Source organism: Rutilus rutilus (assembly GCF_951802725.1).
Source record: "Rutilus rutilus genome assembly, chromosome: 5".
NCBI classification, from domain to species: domain Eukaryota; kingdom Metazoa; phylum Chordata; class Actinopteri; order Cypriniformes; family Leuciscidae; genus Rutilus; species Rutilus rutilus.
In genome coordinates this window covers 14,344,746-14,355,800 of record NC_140213.1, presented here as the reverse complement: position 1 = coordinate 14,355,800, position 11,055 = coordinate 14,344,746, and the positions used below count along the sequence as shown (strand labels likewise).

At 44.5% G+C, this 11,055-nt stretch overlaps 1 protein-coding gene across 2 annotated transcripts in view; it reads right to left on the bottom strand.

Moving 5' to 3' along the window:
* Positions 1–2,693: 2,693 nt before the first annotated feature.
* The window catches only part of mthfsd (methenyltetrahydrofolate synthetase domain containing), an 84,240-nt gene continuing 75,878 nt past the window's right edge, over positions 2,694–11,055 (bottom strand). For both annotated transcript variants that reach the window (XM_084409477.1, XM_084409476.1), the window contains exon 8: positions 2,694–2,996. In XM_084409477.1, coding sequence (XP_084265603.1) covers positions 2,778–2,996 — 219 coding nt within the window. In that variant the 3' untranslated portion in view covers positions 2,694–2,777. The remainder of the gene's footprint in view (positions 2,997–11,055) is intronic.

Sequence of the window (11,055 nt, the reverse complement as noted above, 5' to 3'; positions counted from 1 at the left end):
TATGAACACTGATCGAATGCGTTATTCTCTACATTTCATTTCGACTTTTTTTCTCGAAACACGACTTTATTCTCGAAATTTAATGAGTTTATTCTCACGATTATTTCGAGTTTTTTTCTCGAAACACAACGACTTTATTCTCGAAATGTAATGAGTTTATTCTCAAGATTGTATTTTGACTTTTTTTCTCAAAATTGAACGAGTTTAATCTCGCATTATAGTGACTTTAATCTCGAGATGGTTTTATTTTTTTATTATTGCTTGGCCCTAATCCTCTTCCGTATGATCTAGTAGTATATTGCATCAACAACAATTTAAATTAATTTGATAATTCTATTGTGTACTTAATAGGGTGTGAAACCAGGCAGAGTGAGTGACATGGTGTTCATTTCCACTAAGCCGAAGCAGTTCACGATTGCTGACGGTGTAAGGTAATATCTATTGTCCTATGCAATTGTACAGCCTACTATACAGTATAACTGTGATTGTTGTTTGATTGTAAAATTGTTCTTAAAGTCCTAATTGTGAAATTAAATTATTCAAAGGAGTACACGTTACAAGGCAGTGCGAGGGGAGCTGCCAGATCCAGATGTCCTCAAAGTTGACGAGGTCTACGAAGACTTCTTGCCAGACATCGCTCCATGTGGACGTCTCACTGGTTGACTCCGCTTTGGGAAAAGTCCAGGAAGGTAGTCCCATATCCTACCAGCATCCATTACCAGTGAGCCAGGTTATAGTACGCCACCCAGATGCCCCTCCACCACCACCTCTACCCTCTAGATGGCTATAGGCTGGAGCCTACCAGCTGTCAGTTTGTCTGTAGTCACCAACAACACCTCCATCTACAGTCACTTGTCATTACAGTAGAAGTGGCAAGGAAAATAGAGGTTGCCACCAGGGAGCAGAGCAACACTGTGGAGTGGCACCGTGTCAGGAGGCCAAGAATAACTTCTTCCCGATTCAGGGAAATATGCCATGTCAGAGGTCAGAGTTCTGCTGAAAACTTGGCACAAAGAATTAAAAAGGGAGTGACTCAAACGGCTGCAATGAAGAGGGGACTGGCACTGGAACCGGTTGCCATCCAGGAGTACTGCAGAGTAAAAAACACAAATTACTGGCCTTGTGGGTTCATCATCCACCCAGACGCCCCCTGGTTAGGGTCATGTCCTGACGGTCTGGTGTTTGACCCAACTGAAAGCCCCCCCTTCGGACTGCTGGAAATTAAATGTCCCAACGCAAAGAGCTATGTGGACTGTAGCTACTTGAAAATGCAGAGTGGCACATTGAAATTGAAGCAGACTCACAGCTACTACTGGCAGGTGCAAGGCCAGCTCCTACTTACAGGGATGGAGTGGTGTGATTTTGTAGTTTTTGCAGAGGAGGATATTCTCATACAGCGCATCTACAGAGACTGTGAGGTGGCTAAAACCATCAGGGAAAAGGGAGATTATTTTTATTTTTACATGGTAGTTTAAACAGGGTTCTCTACCATTTTTTTTTTTGCATTTAGAGTTGCCTTTGATCGATATGCACTATTTTTTTTATTTGAAAAACATGTTATTTATTAAGAATCACTGCTGTTATGTATAATAAATATAACTTTAAATATGCTTCTATGTATGGTCTCCTCTTAATGCTATCATGCTTTGAGCTAGGTGTGTAAAACAATGCAGAACTCTAAACTTTACTTAGTTGTAACCTGTAACTGCCCATCTCATCACCAACAAAAGGCTGTTTAATGTTGTAATCGGAACGGAAGAGCGGTGTTTTGTCCCGCGACTACAGCGCCTCACCGCCACCCAATTGCCCTGCTGCACGGGCTCTACTTCAGCCGGAACCGAACAATGTACAGAGTTCACTAAGCTAGTCGCATCCAAAGCAGTATCTAAAGCCCTTGCACTCTTACAATGAACCTCGATTAAAGCTTGGATGCGTGTCTCTAGTTCTGAAATCTTCCCCGTCAGCTTGACTATCTCCCTGCATTTATCACATGTAAATCCTATGCTGACAGAGAAGGATATGCTAAACATGTTGCATGAGGTGCAAGTAACAATAAGAGAAGATGACATGACTCACCGTGTTTGTTGACTGATCCTACTCACCCAAGTTGTTTGATGGACTCGTAAAAGGCGCGAGCGCAAGCAAGAAAAATAAATAAATAAAAAGTGCACGGATGGCACGCTAACAGGCTAGCGAATTACTAGCGTGTTGTCCTAGCAATAACGATTTAGATTGAAGCTAGCGATGTCAGGTTAATGTGTGATGTTGAGTAAGTTATATTTAGCAGTATAAGCAACAAGGAATGATAGTAAATAATGATTCAAAACAGAAAGATATACAGAGCTTACAGACGCAAACCAACGCAACAGCAGCAGAAGCTACGAGGCAGACAGGAGCAATCGATCAGACAGGCCAATGAAGCATTCAACAGCCCTGTAGTATAAAAGTACTTATACCGTATACTGTATATTTCAGCACTTCATGAGCAGACAGCAATTCTAGCACTCAAAGCTTGTACACGTAGTTTCATGTTAAATGCATTTTTGGGAAAAGCAAAATTCATTTGATTTGTAATATTATTATGAACCATTTCAATTAAATTAATATAAACTCATAGACATACCTTATAGAACAGCTGGTATCATAAAACTTATTGACACTGTTTAACTAAACAATAAATACATAAGAATAGAGACGTTTAGCAAAACACTTTATTATTCTCAGGCCTTGTGATTTCAGCCGAAACTCACATTTTCATGACCTGTTTTTCAAGACCCTTAGATTGGAAGGTCACACTTGTCACCTTCAGAAGCTAAACATTCACATTGAAGCTCAGCTTTAGGATAACAATCAGGTTGCCATTTTAGCTCTTTGGATTTCTTGGTTCCATCCGCTCCAGCAGGTGTTGTCTTTAAAGCAACATCTTTCCCAGCTTCCTGCTCCAGTGTTCTTAGTGTCTTCAGAATTGGTATTTTCTTCAGTACTTCTGTGTGTAACTGAAAGCATTAGTAAGTTGTAATAGTTTAGTTAATCTGAAGGGACCATCTGAATAGAGCTTATTTTTTATTGTTAGATAAGGTTGTTAATAGCCTGGGTGCCAGCCCGAACCCCGCCCACAATATTTTTTGGTCGGGAAGTTCGGTCTGGACTTGATCCGTTGAGGAGTAATTATGCTCGGCTCCCAGAAGGCCGGGCCAATCAAATTGCCAGGGCGGGCTTTAATCGATGATGGACAGATGATCTGCGGTTACGTAATCACCCACGTCACCAAAGAGCGCTTGATTTGAATTAGTTTACAACAAAGAAGACTGCCGCTGGAGAATTGAGATTTCACGAGTTCACACTTGCAAATAAGTCAGATAGAATAAATGCGTATTTTAGATTTCACGAGTTCACACAAATAAGTCAGATGCGTATATGACGTGCTGTCCGAGGAGAGGGCTGTGGGCTCGGTAGCCATACTCCCCCCGGTATTCCTGGTTGTGAGAGAACAAGCCAAGACAAGAGTGAGGATTCGGGGTGGTGGAGGGATGCTGAAAAACTGTCAAGGAGTGTTAGGTAAGTTGACAGAGTGAATATGCTTCCTCATGCTGATATAGGGTAACGTTAGACATGGTATTGTTTGATGACAAGTTGATATTGGATTGATTATTTGTACGTGTTCCTCCCGAACTTTGTTTATGAACCATCATGTGTAGATTCCGCCATCGCGTCTGTTATAGAAGATATCCACAGCGCATTCATTTTAAAAGAGGAACAGAGAGCCGCGACATTTTGTTGGTTGAAAATATGAATGAAGAACATGCGTCATTTACTACGTTGCTCTGATTGGTTGTAGGTCTATCCAATTGAGTGCAGAGTTTTTTTTTTTCTGGTTCAGTTGAGACACGCCCCATAATCAAAGCCCTATGGAGCAGTATCATACTCACATTCTGACTAGAATATGAGTATGACAAAGTCAGGCTAGGTTGTTAAGGTATTTCTTAGGAATTTCATGATCTCAGGTCACATTGAAAAACTCAACATGAAACATCTTGGTTACATATGTAACCTTGGTTCTCTGAATAGGGAACAAGATGCTGCATCTGTAGATGATGCTACGGTCCCTATTCAGGGAACCAAGTTTACATATAACAGAGATGTTCCTTTTCAAAGGTTCACTTAACAATCGGTAGCTGACAATATAAAAACCCTATCGAACTGCGCCATGCACCATCCTTTACAGAAAAAACATATGAATTTCACGTGTTCCACATCATGTGATCACGTGTCCGCATGTGCTACATTTTGTTATGTCCACATGTGATCACATGTGGACATAAGTGATCACATGTGGAAAACATGTTACCAACATGTGGAGCAGATGTGTAAAATGTTTCCACATTGTAATGGCTTTTAATTGTGGGGGATCCTAATATCCATGTGTGCTGTCCCGCCAAGCCTTTGGCTAAAGCTTTTTTAAATCTTGTGGAGTCTTCTAAGTTAACTCAGTTTGTCACTAGTCCCACACATATGTGGACACACACTAGATTTGGTTTTAACATGTGGCTTACCTATTGGTAATATCGAAGTCTGTGATGCCACTTTCTCTGATCATTTGAGATATGTATTTCGCGTAATTCTAAAGTGACCGTTCCAAACCATCGCTGTCGGACGATTAATCCTTCAACTGGCCAATTATTTTTTTAAGCTTTTAATGGCATTGAGGATGATTATTCAATGTCCTCATATGGCCTTAACACCGATGACTAAACCTCATTGTTCTTTTTAACCTGTCAAAGTATTTTGGATATAGTGGCCCTCTTTAGGACGGTTCGAGAAAAAAGTTCAACCGTGGCTGAATGCTACTACTCGATCTAAGGCTTGAATGCAGAAGGGCAGAACGCCACTGAAAGAAGGATAAATTACAGAGCTCACTTGACATTTTAAAGGAGGATTTGTCTAAATATCAAAAAACTGTTAGATCTGAGAAATCAAAGTATCTCTCTAATGTTATCTGTAATAACTCTAAGCCTGCTGTGCTGTTCAGTACTATTACTGCTGTTTTGAATACTCCCCAAGCTACTTGGTTAGAGCCTTCTGCCGAAATGTGTGATTTTTTTTTTTACACTTTATCGATAAGATTGATGATTGATCTATTTTCACTGAAAATTGACTGACGGAAAATGTAAAGTTGCGATTTTCTAGGCTGATATGGCTAGGAACTATACTCTCATTCCTGCGTAATCCAGCAGGCGTAATGATATGACGCAGCGCCTGAAAATAGTCCCCAGCTCGGTAACTTCCAACGTGACCGGGACTAAGTTTGTCTAACCTATTAGACCTATTTTCAGGCGCTGCGTCATATCATTACGCCTGCTGGACTCATGGTACGGCAGCAAAGTTTCTTGATTATTACGCAGGAATGAGAGTATAGTTCCTAGCCATATCAGCCTAGAAAATCGCAACTTTACATTTTCCGTTGGTCTTAGTACACGATGTAACTACAGAAGAGTCAAGTTTTAAATAGGAAAAATATCAAAACTCTTTGGTCATTTATTTGAGAGAGATGCTAATGGTCTTGTCCGATTCAATGATCTATGCTAAGCTATGCTAAAAGTGGTACCGCCAGACCCGGAGATCGGCTGAATGGATTCGAAAACGGTAAAACTCAACTGTTTAACTCTGGGGGAGTTGTAAAATGAGCCTATTTCCAAAAAAGTGGAGTATCCCTTTAAAACTAGTTTTTTCCAATTGAGACAACTAACCAAGGTGAAATCATTCCTGTCTTTAAAAGACTTTGAAAAACTTGTTCATATTTTCATTTCATCTCGTCTGGATTATTGTAATGGCCTCAATATAGGCATTAGTCAGGCCTCTCTCTCCAGACTGCAGATGGTCCAGAATGCAGCAGCCCGCCTGTTGACTTTGACTACATTGGCAAAGTATGGCAAAATAATCACAATATACATTTAACCAAATCATGCAGCCATGTACTGTAAATGCATAATTTTACATGTTTACTAAAAACATTTTATGTTTACCTGCACGTCAAGTTACTATTAACCAACATCAAAGAACCGTACATGTTGTATAATTATTGAAATATTAATTAAATATCAGGGGGTACTACAAGAAAATATTTTGTGTCAAAGGGGGTTTGGCTGACAATTTTTGTTGGGAACCTCTGGGGTAGACTATTGAAATGGACCGTTTTTTGCCCGCATAATTTTGCTAATGCAACTGCACCTTATTGCTCAATTTGGTGAGACTGCATGTCACGGTTCATGAATTCACTGTCTCTCTGTCTGCCTGTATGTTAGTGTGTGTGTGTGTGTGTGTGTGTGTGTGTGTCAGGGTGATTGGCAATCACCGTAATTATTAGTGGCAGCTGTTTATTTAGCGGTTTAATTATTAGCAGCCGCGCCTATATATGTTCATTGATTGGTGTCTTGTGTTGTCAGATCGTTGTGAGAATTCCCAGTGTCCTATCCTGTTTCCAGTTCTCTTTGCTACCTTGCCTGTGTTTGTCTCTCATTCCTGTTGTTCTGCATTCTGCCCTGGGATTACTGTTCATCTGGAGTTATTGCTGCATACTGGATTCTTTTGGATTTTCTCTGACATCACTGAGCGGGTTGCCTGTCGACGTCCCTGCGCCACTCACCAGACTGCTTGCTCTTTGCACTCACTTCATTTACAAATAAACTGTTGTTACTTGCATCTTGTATCCTCCATTTATTATCATCACAGAACTATCTGACCACAGTATGGAACTATCTGACCACAGTATGGACGCAGCAAGTTCAACAAGTCTGAGTGAATTCTTTTCGCGTAGTATTGCACGCATGGATCAACAGGAAAAACACATTTCGAACACGGGTCATGCTGTGCAAGCTCTGGTGGCGCAGGTGTCCGAGCTCACCCAACAGCTCCAACAGCTGAAGAGTCCTGCTGCACCGCCCACACCGCCCGTTCAGCCCACTTCCATGGATCCGAGTCATCAGCCAGAGCCACGCTTACCTGCCCCGGAGGGTTATTCAGGTGAACCCAATTATTGCAGAGCATTCTTAACAAAATGTTCTATGTATTTCTCTCTGCAACCGCTGACTTTTAACAGCGAGCATTCTAAGGTGGCTTTCGTGCTGACCCTGCTGACTGGATGAGTGGCTCTCTGGGGAACGGCGGTGTGGGAGAACCAAGATCTCTGCTGCGCCTCGTTCCAGGCACTCTCCAAAGAAATGAAGAGAGTCTTCGACTGTGCGGTGGCGGGTAGAGAGGCGGCCAGGCTACTCGCCGACCTCCAGCAAGGAGACCGATCGGTATCGGAGTACTCCATCGAGTTTCGCACGCTGGCCGCAGAGTGCCATTGGAATGAGGAGGCGCAGTGGAACATGTTCCTGCATGGGCTGGCTGACTGTGTTCAGAAGGAGATCTACGCCCTGGACCTTCCACAGAGTCTGAACGGGCTGATTGAACTGGCACTGAGAGTGGATGCTCATCTGAATCGGATGGAACGACGTACACACCCAATCAGACTACCTGGAGTCGTCGAGGTTCCACAGGCCAGCGGCGGGGACACGGTCAGCCCCGTTTTCGATCATGAGCCCATGCAGGTGGGTAGAGCTTGGCTTAACCGGGAGGAGAGAGAGAGAGGCGGAGGTCCAGGGGACTATGCCTCTATTGTGGAGGAGCGGGCCTCTTCCTATACTCCTGCCCGGTAAAAGATCAAGCCCGGTAGTGAAGATGAGGCTACTATCAGGTGGGATCTCCGCTGAGAAGACCTCATCATCCACTCTCCTCCCGGTAAGACTGAGATGGGCAACCCAATCCCACAACTGTCAAGCCTTACTGGACTCAGGAGCAGAAGGTAACTTCATGGACCGGACTTTTGCTCACAAGTATCAGATTCCCATCACATCACTCACTCACAAGATTTCTGTCATCGCCCTCAATGGACAAGAACTCCCCAACATTTCTCTCACCACCGAACCTATCACCCTCATCACAAAAGGCAATCACACAGAAACACTGTCATTTCTACTTTTGGACTCCCCGTTAGCACCCATAGTTCTTGGCCACCCATGGCTGGTGCAACACAATCCCAGGGTGGATTGGGGCCAAAATTCCATCTCGACCTGGAGTAATCAATGTTACGCGTCTTGTTAGTGTCAGCTTGTTCGTCTGTGTCTGGTTCTGTGTTTCAGGAGGAGGCAGTGAATTTGTCAAACGTGCCCGTTGAGTACCTCGACCTGAAGGAAGTGTTCAGTAAGTCCCGTGCTGCTTCTCTTTCTCCGCATCGTCCCTATGACTGTGCCATAGATTTACTGCCAGGTAAGTCTCTGCCTAAAGGCAGGTTATATTCGCTTTCTGCTCCAGAAAGGGATGCCATGGAGAAATATATTTCTGATTCTCTAGCAACGGGGTTCATCTGTCCTTCCACTTCTCCAGAGGGGGGGGGGGGGGGGTTCTTTTTTGTGGGAAAGAAGGATGGTTCTCTGCGACCGTGTATTGATTACCGGGGGTTAAACATCATCACAGTAAAGAATACTTACCCTTTGCCGTTGATGTCTTCAGCCTTCGAGCGGTTGCAGGGAGCATCTGTCTTCACAAAATTGGATTTACACAATGCTTATCATTTGGTCCGCATAAGGAAGGGAGATGAATGGAAAACCACGTTCAACACCCCCAGGGGGCACTTTGAATATTTGGTTATGCCTTTTGGCCTGTCCAACTCTCCAGGGGTTTTCCAGGCAATCGTGAATGATGTGCTGAGAGATATGGTAGATCAGATCATATATGTCTACCTGGATGACATACTGATTTTTTCTTCTTCTCTCCAGGAACACGTTCAGCACGTCAGACGAGTGCTACAGAGGTTGCTATTGAATGGGCTTTTTGTCAAGGCGGAGAAATGCACTTTTCATGCACAGTCTGTTCCTTTCCTAGGGTACATAATCTCATCTGAGGGAGTGCGTATGGATCCTGACAAGGTTAAGGCTGTGGTAGAGTGGCCAAGTCCAGATTCCTGTAAGGCCCTACAGAGGTTTCTGGGGTTCGCCAATTTCTATCTGCGTTTTATTCGCAACTTCAGCCAACTAGCCGCTCCTCTGACTGCCTTGACCTCCCCCAGAACAACGTTCAGGTGGTCCGATACAGCCGAAGCTGTATTTGCCAATCTGAAAAGTTGCTTTGTTTCGGCTCCCATCCTGATTGCCCCTGATCCTTCACGTCAGTTCGTGGTGGAGGTCGACGTGTCAGAGGTGGGGGTAGACGTGGTTCTTTCCCAACGCTCTCCCACAGATGACAAGATGCATCCTCGCGCGTTTTTGTCTCACCAGTTATCACCTGCCGAATGCAACTATGCCATTGGTAATAGAGAGTTGTTAGCAGTCAAGTTAGCGTTGGAAGAATGGCGTCATTGGTTAGAAGGATCGGGGGTACCTTTTATCGTTTGGACAGATCACAGGAACCTGGAATATATTAGATCTGCCAAAAGACTCAACTCCAGGCAGGCTCGGTGGGCACTTTTTTTCGGTCGTTTTGATTTTTCTCTCTCGTCCTGCCCGGGTTCCAAGAACATCAAACCCGACTCTTTATCTCGTATTTTTGATCCATCCGAACACCCATCCACTCCCGAGTGCATTTTACCTGAGACACTATTTATCTCCACACTCACATGGGAGATCGAATCGAAGGTCAAGACGGCCTTAGAAGGGGTAACGCCTCCGCCCGGTTGCCCACCGAGTCGGTTGTTTGTGCCGGAGGGATTACAGTCCGACGTTATTCTATGGGGTCATTGTTCCAACGTGGCGTGTCATCCAGGGGTAAACCGCACCAGCTTTTTGGTAAAGCAACAATTCTGGTGGCCATTAATGGCTCGTGACATTCGCAGTTTTGTCTTGGCTTGCTCGGTTTGTGCCACTGGTAAGACTTCCAATCAACCTCCAGATGGGTTACTCCAACCGTTGTCGGTCCCTTCGAGACCCTGGTCCCACATAGTGCTAGATTTTATCACCGAAGTTGCGGTTCCCTCCGCCCACGCCTTCGTCCTGAGGTGTCGCCACACCTGGAACAGAGCCCGTTAGACTCTTCTCCAGGTGGGGGCGCGCACCAAGGCTAAAGCCGATTGCCACCGGTCGAAGCCTCCCGTGTAGGTCGTTGGTCAAAAAGTGTGGCTTTCTACCAAGAACATTCTGCTCCGTTTCTAACAAGCTAGCTCCTAAATTCATTGGCCCGTTCATTGTCACCAAAGTCCTTAGTCAAATGGCAGTCCGACTCAAACTCCCTCCAGCGTACAGGAAAATTCATCCCGTCTTTCATGTGTCTTAATTAAAACCCATTTTTCATTCACACATTAATCCGCCTGTCCCGGTTCCCCCCCCCCGCCGCAACTCGTAGACGGGGAACCAACGTATTCGGTCAATCGTATTCTGGACTCAAGACGGAGGGGACGCGGATTTCAGTATCTGGTGGACTGGGAAGGTTACGGTCCGGAGGAGAGAAGTTGGGTACCTGCTAGAGACATTCTGGATCACTCCCTTATCGATGATTACAATCGACAGGTAAGTTCATCTGGGAGCGCCAGGAGGCGCTCCTAGGGGGAGGGGTACTGTCACGGTTCATGAATTCACTGTCTCTCTGTCTGCCTGTATGTCAGTGTGTGTGTGTGTGTGTGTGTGTCAGGGTGATTGCCAATTACCGTAATTATTAGTGCCAGCTGTTGCCTATCAGCCGCGCCTATATATGTTCATTGCTTGATGTCTTGTGTTGTCAGATCGTTGTGAGAATTCCCGGTGTCCTGTCCTGTTTCCAGTTCTCCTTGCTACCTTGCCTGTGTTTATCTCTCGTTCCTGTTGTTCTGCATTCTGCCCTGGGATTACTGTTCATCTGGAGTTATTGCTGCATACTGGATTCTCATGGATTTTCTCTGCACTTCTGACATCACCGAGCGGGTTGCCTATCGACGTCCTTGCGCCACTCAGAGCGGCCATCCCTGCACCAGACTGCTTGGACTTTGCACTCACTTCATTTACAAATAAACTGTTGTTACTTGCATCTTGTATCCTCTATTTATTA